Raw genomic sequence first — 12,880 nt, 5'->3', positions numbered from 1 at the left:
ACACATTGGGAAGGACTGTAGCTCAGTAGTAGAGCATCTGACTTCCATGCAGAAGGTCCTAGGTTCAAGCCCCAACATCTCCGGGTAGCATTTTTAGGTACCGTTGTCTGGAACTCTGAAGAGTCACTGCCACTCAGTGAAAACAATACTGAACTAGATGGACCAATATTCTGAATTATTATAAGGCAGTTTATACTACACACCACCCCCCATTAGGGTTGCCAGCTCAGGAGCATCCCAGACTCTCAAATTTCAGGGCACAAACATGAGACCTAGGGGCATCCCCAAAGATATTACGGGGATGAGCTGTACTGATTCTTCCTCTCTTCTCCCTCCCAGCACTGAGCCCTGGAGATGGAGGTTAATTGGGAGAGGGAGCAGAAGAGGATAGATCCCACCTCCCCGAGACAATGGAATAATTGTCTGAAGCTTGCAAGTTGTATGCATAGCCTTCTTAATATTTTTTTAAACTTAAAGACACTCCTGTCCACCTGGAGATTCAAGCCAGGGTGGGGGCCAGGCAAATTTGGAGGCTTCAGGTCAGCTCCAGATGCCTAGCAACCCTACCCCCAATTCACCTTTCAATGATAAGGGGAACTCAAAACCCTCTAAAGAAATTCTTACGTGCCTGAAAAAGGAGGCCGAAAAATGGAAGCCTCTTTGGGGGGAGGGAGGAAGCTTTCGACAAAACAGAAGCCGGGTTTCTGCAAAGCACAGGCCTAGCTTAAGAAACATCCCAGCGGTGTCTGTGGATGGACCGTGGAATGCCATATTCTCATTCAGGTGCCCCAGCACCTGCACACCTGGTGGGAGTAAAAACCTCAGCCATCCAAACATGATGCAGTGTGACTCAGAGAGGATTTCCCCTTTGCGACACGTGCTTGTGAAATGTTTGGTAAATGCTATTATTATGGCTCATAAAGTCCTTTTCAGGTCAGCAGGCTTGTTACTCAAACCATGCATTCTAGGAACAGGAACCAATGTAGAGGCATCTCCAGAAAAGATGTTGTGTTCTTTCTTTTCCTGAGGATTGCTGTCCTCCTAAGGATGTGAGAAAAGCCTTGGTGGATCAGAGCAGTGGCCCGTCTAGTCCAGGATCCTGTTCTCACAGGGACGAACCAGATGCCCATGTGAAGCCTGCAAGCAGGACATGAATGCAAGGACACACCCCTCCTGCGGTTTCTTGCAACTGAAACTCAGAATTTCATTGCTGCCTCCAACAGTGGAGGCAGAATATAGCCATCACCCTTTACAAAGGTATGGCACTTGCAGTGATCCCTACCTAGCCTGTGTTTTGTGACAACACTGCAGCTCCCATAAACTTAAAAAGACATTTCCTTCCCTGACTCACATACCTGAGCGCAGAGTGTGGAAGGCTTACGATGAGCTCATGCGTTCCATTCTCCCCGGGGACGTGTTTCCTACTGTAAATTCTTTAGGGCTTTGTCCTATCCAGTTTTAAATAGTTCCAGAAAGAGTGATTCTAACTCCTTCAACTTAATGCATACCTTTGATGGGAATACTTCAGGTAAGGGCCGTTCAACCTCTGGCATCTCCAGGGTGGGCCGGGAAAGACTCCTGTCCTGGGACCCTAGAGAACCGCTGCTGGTCAGTGCAGACCATACTGAGCAAGATGGACCAACATTCTGGTGGTGCAAGGCAGATCACTATGTTCCTTGTATGGAGAAGGGCTGCAGCTGAGTGCTACTGCAGCTGACTTGCATGCTGATGGTCCTGGGTTCAAGCAGTGGCATCTCCAGGTAGGGCTGCGAGAGACCCCTGTTCTGGAACCATGGAGAACCACTTCCAGTCATCTGGGTCCCTCAAGTCACCCTTGAGGTGACTGGCCCACATTCTGGGTCAAGGTAGAACCAGAGAAGGTCCTTTGCAGTGTCAGATCCTGGCTACAGAGTTTCCCATGCTACAATCAGATCTGGAGGCTTTGAAAAGAGCCTCCAGCACCACCAATGCACCCAGCAACGGACTCAGTGCATGCAGCTCACACTGCTGCCTCCCTTCAAAAGGTGGTAGGTAAAGGTAAAGGGACCCCTGACCATTAGGTCCAGTCGTGGCCGACTCTGGGGTTGCGGTGCTCATCTCACTTTATTGGCCGAGGGAGCCAGTGTACAGCTTCCGGGTCATGTGGCCAGCATGACTAAGCTGCTTCTGGCGAACCAGAGCAGCACACGGAAATGCCGTTTATCTTCCCGCCGGAGTGGTACCTATTTATCTACTTGCACTTTGACGTGCTTTCAAACTGCTAGGTTGGCAGGAGCAGGGACCGAGCAACGGGAGCTCACCCTGTCATGGGGATTCAAACCACCGACCTTCTGGTTGGCAAGTTCTAGGCTCTGTGGTTTAACCCACAGCGCCACCCGCATCCCTTTTCAAAAGCTGGTACCCAGTTCAAATTGATAGTTTAGAAGAACTCTGTGCACTCAGAGGGGGAATTCTCTATGGATTTGTCAAGTTTTCTTTTAAAGCTACCCCAGTTGTTGGCCATCGCTTTAGCTTGTAGGAGTGAATCTAATAGATCAACTATTTAACTATTCCATGCAATAGCCCATCAACAGGGTTAACAAAATATCCATGGTGAATGGTTGGCCACTGTGAGAGCATGATACAAGACTAGATGGGCCTTTGGCCTGAAGCTACAGGACTCTTCTTATGCTTGCTTTCCCTTCCCTCCATCTTTTTTTTGGGGGGAGGGGGAGCTTCTCACAAAATTCCTCAGATATTTTGAAAGGGGAAATTCCTCAGATTTCACTTCACAATTTTCACTTTGAGCAAAATCTCTTGACCTAGCAGAGATGGCTGGTCCCTGGTGAGCTATTTGAGAAACTTGGCTACTTACTAGAACACTTGCTGGCCAAACCTAGAATCCCCCAGAGGAAAAATGTTTGAATCTTTCTGGACAAAATGCTGGGGGGGGGGGCAAACCGCTGACTGCCATAACAACATCCAGTGTGTTTCCTGGATCTACTGCTGCTGGTTGAATAAATATTGGGTACAAAGCAGATCTCAATTCTGCACTCAACGCTACTAATCCAGCTGTGCCAAACAACCCTGTGCACTGTTGCTCTTGTCCCACTGAGTTTAATGCTAGTCTAAGGCTACTCAAAAGTAACTCTTATTGAGTTCAGTGCAGCTTAAAGGTAAAGGTAAAGGGATCCCTGACCATTAGGTCCAGTCGTGGCTGACTCTGGGGTTGTGGCGCTCATCTCACTTTATTGGCCAAGGGAGCCAGCGTACAGCTTCTGGGTCATGTGGCCAGCATGACTAAGCCGCTTCTGGTGAACCAGAGCAGTGCATGGAAACGCCGTTTACCTTCCCGCCGGAGTGGTACCTATTTATCTACTTGCACTTTGATGTGCTTTCAAACTGCTAGGTTGGCAGGAGCTGGGACCGAGCAACGGGAGCTCACCCCGTCGCAGGGATTCGAACCGCCGACCTTCTGATCAGCAAGTCCTAGGCTCTGTGGTTTAACCCACAGCACCACCCGCGTCCCTACAAATCATGACCTATGCAGCTTACTTCGAGGCAAAGGGGGGAAGGGCTAGGTACAGCCTTAGTCTCTAGGATTTGTGCAAAGGCCTAAGCTTTCCACCAGCATAGAGCTGAGAAGAAGCTTCTCAGAGAATGTGTTTCTTGAGAACATTTATGGTATTTTTATCCCCCCCCCCAAAAGGGCCACTTTGTGGTTTTTACTCTGAATAGTCTCAACCATGTTTCAGTGACAGAGGCCATTCCCCTCCCCTCTCCATGCCAGAAATGAAGCCAGGGTCCTGGGCATTACAGATGATGCAAAATGATGGCCATGGGATGCCAAGATGGGATGCAGCTGGAAGGGGAACATAAGAACATAAGAATAGCCTGCTGGATAATGCCAGTGGCCCATTTAGTCCAGTCCAGTGGTACCTCAGGTTACATACGCTTCAGGTTACAGACTCCGCTAACCCAGAAATAGTGCTTCAGGTCAAGAGCTTTGCTTCAGGATGAGAACAGAAATTGTGCTCTGGTGGCGCGGCAGCAGCGGGAGGCCCCATTAGCTAAAGTGGTGCTTCAGGTTAAGAACAGTTTCAGGTTAAGAACGGACCTCCAGAACGAATTAAGTACTTAACCTGAGGTACCACTGTATCCTGTTCTCACATTGGCCAAGCAGCTGCCCATTGTGGGAAACTTGCAAACAGGATTTGAGCCCAAGAGCCCTCTCCCCTTGTCCATGAATTTGTCTAAATCCTCTTGTAAAAGCCATTCAAGTTGGTGGCCGTCCCTGCTCCATGTGAAGAAGAAGAAGAGAGTTTGGATTTGATATCCCGCTTTATCACTACCCTAAGGAGTCTCAAAGCGGCTAACATTCTCCTTTCCCTTCCTCCCCGAAAACAAGCACTCTGTGAGGTGAGTGAGGCTGAGAGACTTCAAAGAAGTGTGACTGGCCCAAGGTCACCCAGCAGCTGCAGGTGGAGGAGTGGAGACGCGAACCCGGTTCCCCAGATTACGAGACTACCGCTCTTAACCACTACACCACACTGCAAGAGCAAGTTCCATAATTTATGTGCTCTGTAAAAAGTCCTTCCTGCTAAACCCCAAAATGGAAACTGTTGGGACAGTTTCTCCTCCATTTCTGGAGGAAAATGGGGTGAACTGGTCCCCCAAGTTTCCATGCCCACAAAACAGGGTGAAAATTTCCAAGAGGCCGTGTGACCTGGGCTCCAACCCAACTCGCTAAGGCAGATGTGCACACACAGAGCTGAAATGGGGAAAGGGTAAGAGAAGCTGGATTAACTAACTGTCCAGGACAGTTTGCCTATTCACACAAGCACACACACCCAAAAATAATAATTAAATGTCATTAACTATCCAGAAACTAGTTTACACAAGGAAACAAATTAGGTGTGTGGGGGGGTGACTGCTCAGCAGGCAGGTGACTGCATTTTCCACAACATCCACCTCCAGACACGCCCCCTCCGCCCTTTGCAGTTCAAATCTTGGTCTGATGGAGAAGAAATATGCACACCAAGAGATGCAAGATTTGATGGCCTTCTCTCTCTCTCTCTCTCTCTCTCTCTCTCTCTCTCTGCTTTTTCTATAAGAGAAAACGTCTTTGTTCTTAAAAAAAACACCCCACAAATTGTTCTTAAAAAAATAATAATTCAAAAGAGGCGTGACTCCAGATGCGTTAATAAAAATAGCACAGGTTTCTAGAGGCAGGCACTACAGGGATTATTATATTATGATTGTGAAATTAAAATTTTTTCGCTTTTTTGCGGGGTGGTGGCAGTGACGGAATGGCAGCCTTGGTTTTGCTGGCTTTTTTCCACTCAGGCCACTTAAAACAAAAACAAAAGGCTGTTTGTGGATCTTGCTGCTGAAATGGTTTGGATAAGGTTCCTAAATCAAATGGGAATGGCTGGGTTTGGGGGGAGAGGAGGGTTTGGACAAAGGTGATGAGGGCTGCTAATGAGGAGTGTGACTTTTACAACCGCTTTTAGAGAATACGGAACTGGGGTACGAAAGCGGAGGATTTCTGGGCTACAATCCTACACCCATTCAATTCAATAAAACCTTCTTCTGAGTCGAGATGCTTATGACGCTACGTTACTTCTGAACCCAGTGGGAATAAACGTGCATAGGATCAGGCTGGGTGTGAGCAAAGGTACTCTCTAAAGGGATCCCATTATTTCAGTTCTAATTTATAGACCAGCGGCTCACAGCGATGATGTCTACTCACAAGAAGAGTCTGCTGAATCAGACTAAGGGCCCACCTAGTTCATCACCCTCTTCTCACAGTGGCCAGTCAGATGATGAGAAGTTGTTGGTTAAATTCTTGGGGTTTACTCCTGTGTAAGTGAACTAAGTGGAACTTATCATGCTTCCCCCCCCAAAATGGTCCCGATCACATCCCAAGAGTTTAGAATTCTTCTGAATGTGACATTTCACTGCAGATTCCAAAGGCAGACGCAGTCAGGTCTAGTGTGTGTTTACTCGAAAGTAAATCCCACTGTATTCATCCATGAGGGTTATTGACTCTCAAGGAAGTGTGCATGGCAAGGATTTTGTCCTAACTTGGAAATAAGTCTAGTAGGTTTCAATGGAGTGTAATCCTAAATGGGAACCTTTGGATCTGAACATTAAAACTGTGCCCTCCAGTCTACTTATTCCCAAGCAATCATGTTTAGGAGGATGAGGTATCAGATAAGCTCCCTGAATTTAATATGAGTGGGTACTTTACAAATCTGAGTTCCTCCCGTCCTTTGGTTTTTATTTTATTTTGAAACAGGGTTTGATTTATTACAGCAGGTCTGAGCCAGTTTTAAAAGGGGCAGATGGTAGTAAAGAAAAAAAACGCAGTTCAATGAAATCTACTAGTCTTCTATCAAAAACAATAGCCAGATTTCAACACCTGAAGTCTGCATTCTCACGTGCCCCCAAAAGGATATTGCCTGTTTACTACACGTGTGAATGGGATAGCACGTGATGAAAGAGAGCCTTTTCCTTCAGTCGGTCTGTAACGGAGTTGTAGAACCTTGGCTACAGTGTATAGCTTCCATACAACCGCTCAGCTTTCTTGCTCGGATTAACAACATCCACACGTGCCACAAACAGCAGAGCTTCAAAGTCACTTTTAGCATAGGGTGTGAAAAGACTCTAAAATGTATGTTTCTGTTGACAATGGGTTTGCATTTGCAACGCACACGGTTTTAAACAAGCAAACAGACGTCACGTGTGAAAAGGTGCAAATGTACTAAGGCTTCCAGACAGACCGTAAACTGGGGCACCTATTTCGCTGGTTTATACCAGCTTCGCCACGATACCCCAACCACCCCAGTTTGGAAGAACACTAGTTAAGATTTCAGAGCTCTCTACCCCCATAAATAAAATTAATACAGTGCGTGTTTGATGGCATGGCGGAGATGGTTAATATAAATTGTTCGCTATATAACCTGTTTTGAACGGCGAGGAGTATAAAATAAACTTTGATTTCAGCATTTCAATCTGATTTTAGTGCCTTTGAGCATGTGTAGAGCGCTTGCCGACTAAACACTGCCATCTCATTTGCAGACTGGGAGCAAAGACAGCGAGTATCATTTCCAGGCAGGTTTTAACCCCCGCCTTAAGAAACAGAAGCTGCAGTTCTGAACATATTTATCTGGAAAATAAATCCCAGGATCCGAAAGATTTCCTTCTGAATAAATCTGATTAGGATTGTCCTGTAAAGATCACGTTTGCACAGAAGATTCTGGTCTTGACTTGCAAGTGCAAGTCTAGCCATTCCTACTCAGAAATAAGCCCACTGAGTTCAATGACACTTACTCCTAGAGAAGTGTGCGTAGGGTCGTAACCTATATTTTTTAGGGCGGGATGAGCGAAAATATAAGGAAATTGCCCTCTTCTTCCTTGTCGCTTTCCATAGGGGTTTTTTTTTTGGGGGGGGGGCATTTATAGTGAAATTGAAGGGCTTCGCTTATTGGGGCTTTCTTCGAATTTGAATAAATGCGTAGCTACTTGCTTTCCCTCCCCCCACGTTGCTTGCAGCCCAGGTGTGCGAGGTAACCTGTCTTATCAAGGATTTAATATTTACATTTTATTATCTTGTGCCCTCTGTCATACCTGAACTATTTGGGGAATTCTGCCGTCGACGACGCCCGCCTCCCCCCCCAAGAAAACGTGAGAGAGAGAGAGAGAGAGAGAGAGAGAGAGAGAGAGGGAGAGAGAGAGAGAGAGAATGTATGTTTAGAGACGTGTACATTATAGGAGTCCAGACAAAACAAACGCGCTTGACAGACACGATGGCCTTTTCCTCAACCGCGTTCCCTCTTCACACGCCCGCCTTGCTACTTTCTCCCCGCAGCGCGTTCCTTTATGGGTCTACTCAGAAGCAAGCCCCATTGGCTATAGGATTGCAGCCTTAATCGATCTTATATTCTAAAAGGAGAGATTCTCCCTCCTTCCCCCTGCCCACCCAGTTTCCTATATATTAATTAAATATCGTTCTTTAAGGAATGGAAAAAAAACGAATGTTCTTTGGAATTCTTTCCGAAGGGGGGAGGGAATGTTTGCAAGCGATTTTTTAAGTACAGTATTTTGGATTTTGGGTCGAAGTCGTATTTGCAATCTCGCACTTATTGCTGATCATTTAGGCTGCAATCATATGCTTACTAACCCGGGAGCAATTCCTATTGAATTCAATGGATTTACTTCTGAGTAGACATGTAAAGGATTGCACTGCTAGTAAAGGGAGCCGCTTCTTTCAAATTGCTTTATCCGTGCCTCTAACACACACACACACACACAAACAATGTATAAAAAGCCCTCAAAATTCTGTCTCCACTTTCGGACCTGCTTTTGTTTTTAAGGGATGGCATCCAATTTCGTTGCACTGGTGCAATGTTGCACTAGTGTAATGACAATAAAGAATCTATCTATCTATCTATCTATCTATCTATCTATCTATCTATCTATCTATAAAAGGAGCCTTTGTAAGCTGATCCTCATAAACACGGTTACTTGCAAGGAATGGTCTGTTGTTTTCAATGAAAACTGAACGTGCAAGTCAAGTGTTCTTCAGTCTGCCACTGTCCTACACACATATATAGAGCTGTAGAAGCAGTAATTCATTATACACCTGAGTACTGAATTACTCTCAAGAAACTGCCTTAACTCCCTTCTGTTTCCCCTGGGAATCTGGGCGACCCTAGTTCTCCGCCCCGCATTTTGACATAAAGGCGAGTGGTGAGTACAAACACAGACACGAGCTTTTTAGGAGATGCCAGTTTTGTCCTTTCCTGAGGATTTTAAAAAGCAAGGTGGCTTAAGGAGACTACATCGGATTTTTTTTTTTAAGTGTGTGCAAGGGAAATTGCGTTTTTGTACACCAGCAGAAGCTCTTCCTGTCTTCCCTACACAGACTTTTGCTAGGGTATCAGCTTGTTCGGCTTTATGACCGCATAAAAAAAGAGATTGATCGAGTGCATCAACCTTCTTCTGTCTTTAGATCACCCTAACGAAATGAGCATCCATTCCTTATATTGTCCTGTGTTTCAGACAGCAGCCGGGCTTAATATTTTAATACGATGTGCATAGATGCTCTACAAAAACCGTCTTCGCCAATGCTCACGCCTGCCTATATTGACACAAGGCATCACTCATGAGATCCAAATCTAATTTAATTTTTTTTAAATGTCCTAAAGGTTATCCCCAGAAGCAGAACACTGAGAAACCAGGAAACCATCCATGTACGTGTAAACCAACTGCCTTTAGTTTAGACCTTTTACACACTTTTAAACATTTTAAGAAAGGGCATCTGAGCTACAAACAGGCAGGTGGATTTGCACACAGAGGGCCTTTTTATGCGCAAGCTGCGAGCAAGTGGTGAAGCTAACCCCGGACTGCACCACTTGGGCGGTGGGGAGGTTTGCACGCTCGGTTTGCGCTCTCTCCCTCTTACACACACCCTTTTCCGAAGACGGTGCTGTTTTTCGATGTGCAAGGAAATTTGCCGGCGGGACGACGGTCGTGCGGGTCTAATCCCCTTCCTCCCCATCCCCACGGCTGCCTAAAGTGTCCCAGTCCGTGAACCCTTATGCCGCTTTATTCTACCGAGTGCACCAACTGCTCCAGCGGAGCCTCTGCCGGGAGCACGTGCGTGTGTGGGGCTCCTGTGTGGGGTTGCCTGCGGGGCGACTCGACACAAGACTCGGCTCTGCAGCTTGCTAGTCGGTGGCGCTCCGGCAATACCTCCGGGGATGGGGGTGGCGGAGGGCTATTAAAATTCCAGGAACGCCCCCAGCCTCTAGTAAGAACTTGCAGCGCTCGCCAAGGCCTCGATTCCCTCTGCGCTCGTGGGAATGCGCGCCCCGGCCGGCGAAGAGCGCTACCCGCCCCACTTCGAAGCCTTCTCTCGGGTTCGCTCCTGCGGCGCTCGGCTCGGGGGCGCACTTTTCGCCCGGCTGAAGCCCGCGAACGACCGCGGTGGCTTCGCCGCCGCCGCCGCCTCCTTCCTCCTTCCCGACTCCCTGGAGTCTGTAATTACCGCCGATCGGGCTGATGTGCCGCAACACGCCCGCGCGCCTAACTCTCCTCTCTCTCTCTCCAAGTCTCTCTCTCCCTTAGTCCCTTCACATTTGGCCGCAAAAAGCCCCAAATCCGAGCTCTTAAAGGGGCAGGGCGCAGCGTCGCTAGCCTCCCCCAGTTACCTTTCCCAGACTTTTTATCAGAAACATTAACACCAACTGGGCGAGCGCTCTGCGCTTTGATGGAAGAAGCGAGCGTCTGACAGCCATTCATTTAAGAGTCTTGATGGTTTCTCCATTCCGAGGGCAATCCTTTCCCCCCACCAAACCCTCATCTTTGCCTAACCTTTCGCCACCACCCTCAATCAGATTTCCTTCTTGGGTCGCGTTTCTCTTTGCTTCCAGGAATCATTGGGAATGGTTGCGGGACGGGGGCGGGGTGGGGTGGAGAGAAAAAAAGAGGCTTTGCCTTCCGGACACCCGCGCAAGCCCCAGTCAATTTCGCCTCCCTTCCCGAAGTCTTTAGTTCGAGACTGGTCAATTTCAAACGCCGCCGCCTACAGTCTCTGTGCAGCCTGGCGCGGCTCCCCCGGACAGAAAGAGAGAAAAGGGGATCCTTTTCCAGGAGTTGAGGACTCCCCAGACTGAACCAGCGAGTCGCACAAGGCTCTCAGCCGTTTCCTTGGAGGAAGAGCGGGATCCGAAAGGCGCCTCGACCCAGGCGTAAAAGAGGGATCGAATAGCCTAAGAACCCAAGTAGGACCATCTCTGATATATCGAAGGAGAGAGGACGCCGGGCAGTTAGGGATCTAGATACAGAGTCCATATCTCTGCACTGAGTGCTTAAAGAACCTTCACTGTCTCAAATCGGAATAGAGGATTTTTTTGGGGGGGGGTGTCGATGATGCTCTGTCCCCACTGAATCTGCCTGCAGCTACTATAGACACCAAGGAAAATCTGTGTATATTTTGGCGATAGGTATCTACAGACACACACCTCTCATTTCTACGGAAAGAGGGAGCATTGACGCAGGTCCTGGCACCCACATGTTGACAGAATTTCATCCAGGCACAATATTTAGGAATTTCGTTCCAAGTTTCAAGATCCCATGATTGTCGGTTGTTGTTTTTGTTGTTATTTAAGAAGCGGGCGGGGAGGCACCTTACCAAGGGGAAGGCAAGTCCATCTCGGTCGCCACGAAAAAAATAAAAATCTTTTGCGCGCTTGTACAATATTTTGCTCGCGCTTTTAAAACACACGTACACATTATTTTGCACATATATATATTCCTCTTGTCGGGAGAGCGTTTGCTTTCCTCCTCCTCTCCTTCCACATGACTAGCTTAAAATCACCTTGAAAAACTCGTGTCGACTTGTATCATTATCTGTTTAATTCACTCAGTACCTTTTGTTCTTGGCAGGAGAGGATCAAAGCAAGTTTTTTTAAAAAAAACACACACACAACCCAGCAACTCTGATCTCTTCTCTCTCTCTCTCTCACCCCCTCCCCACCTTTTCAGGTTTTTGGGTTTTTTTAAATTTACAGTAGGAGAACGGTAGATCAGGGCTAACACAGTCAAAATAAACATACAGCTTAAATAAATAAAAAGACTTTCGACAGGGGCTGGGGAGTGCGTTCCTAAAAAAACCCTTTTAGGAACCACAATCTCTTTTCCCTCCACATTCAACATATTCGGGAACGAGAAGGATCTAACACCTCTTTGAAAAGCGAGCGCTAGAGGGAGAAAAAGGGGTTCACCCTACCGCCCCCCCCCAAATAATCAATCAATAAGAAAGTCAACTTACCACCAGATGGGATAGCTTGAGAGACCTTGCGTCAACCCACAAAGAAACAGGAAATATCCCAAAAGGGCCATCTCGCCCCCCAAAAGTTGGCAAAAAAAAGCCTTTTTATATCTGCCCGCTCTAAAACCAGCAAAACGTCCAACTTTCTCTTCTTGGGTGCAGGGGAGGGGGGCGGAGAAAATACCCCCACCCCCCAGAAAAAATTAAAAACCAACCCAGCACAAGCAGGTAGCTAGTTCTCCCTGTATATATCTATCTATCGGTGTATATAGGTATATATAAATATCTATATAGAAATTATCTTCTTTCTCGTCTTCTCTCTCAAAGAAGACGAAAACAGTAAATAAGAAAAAAATAAATTTCGGAGAGGTGGGTTTTTTAAGGGGGGGGGAATCCCTCTTCTCGCAGCCAAGAGACACTAAAGGCAAACATTTAGCAGGGGAGAGAGGAGGGAGAAGAAGAAAAAAGTTTGGAGCAGGCTTGCTTGAGCGAGAGACCCAATCAGCACTTATCGCCAAAGGGGAAATTGCCGGGGCTTCTCCGGCTCCTTCTGCGCTGTGCGTCAATCCAGCAAGCCAGGCGAAGGAATGAGCTAATTGCGAAGAGATAGTGTTTTAATACTCATTAAGGACATGTTGGCCCACCAGCCCCCGGAGGGGTGGGGAGGATGGGAAGTAGAGAGGGGGGTTGGTTTAAGAAAAAAGGGGGGGGGCGGAGAAGAAGAAAAGGGGAAAGGAAGATTTAGGGGGTTTAAATAGACAGGGGGGACCCCTGTGGTTCAGGGTAGCTATAACAACCTGTCCGGACTTCACTCCCTGGGTAGAAGGAGCCACTAAAATGCTTTAAAAGAAGAAGGAGGGGGGGGGAGGAAATCCACCTATAAATTATGGGGGAAAGTAGGATTGGGTCGTTATAAAGACCCGAGTCGTCGATCTTTTCCTTGCATGTGGGAGCGGGTGTGCTTATCACCCCCCCCCCACCCGAAATAAACAAATAAATAAATATTTATTATATCTGTTTTATCGCTCCCAAACACCAGCATCAGGCTTCTGCTCAATGTTA

General features: G+C 47.3%; 1 protein-coding gene across 1 annotated transcript in view; it reads right to left on the bottom strand.

Moving 5' to 3' along the window:
* The window catches only part of WNT3A (Wnt family member 3A), an 87,870-nt gene extending 75,454 nt beyond the window's left edge, over positions 1-12,416 (bottom strand). Inside the window, exon 1 of the mRNA XM_083467190.1 lies at positions 11,819-12,416. Coding sequence (XP_083323316.1) covers positions 11,819-11,889 — 71 coding nt within the window. The 5' untranslated portion in view covers positions 11,890-12,416. The remainder of the gene's footprint in view (positions 1-11,818) is intronic.
* Positions 12,417-12,880: the final 464 nt, after the last annotated feature.

The sequence above is a fragment of the Podarcis liolepis genome (assembly GCF_965112155.1).
Source record: "Podarcis liolepis genome assembly, chromosome: 12".
NCBI classification, from domain to species: Eukaryota; Metazoa; Chordata; class Lepidosauria; order Squamata; family Lacertidae; genus Podarcis; species Podarcis liolepis.
The sequence above is the reverse complement of the archived record's forward strand: the minus strand, read 5'-3'. Positions and strand labels throughout refer to the sequence as shown.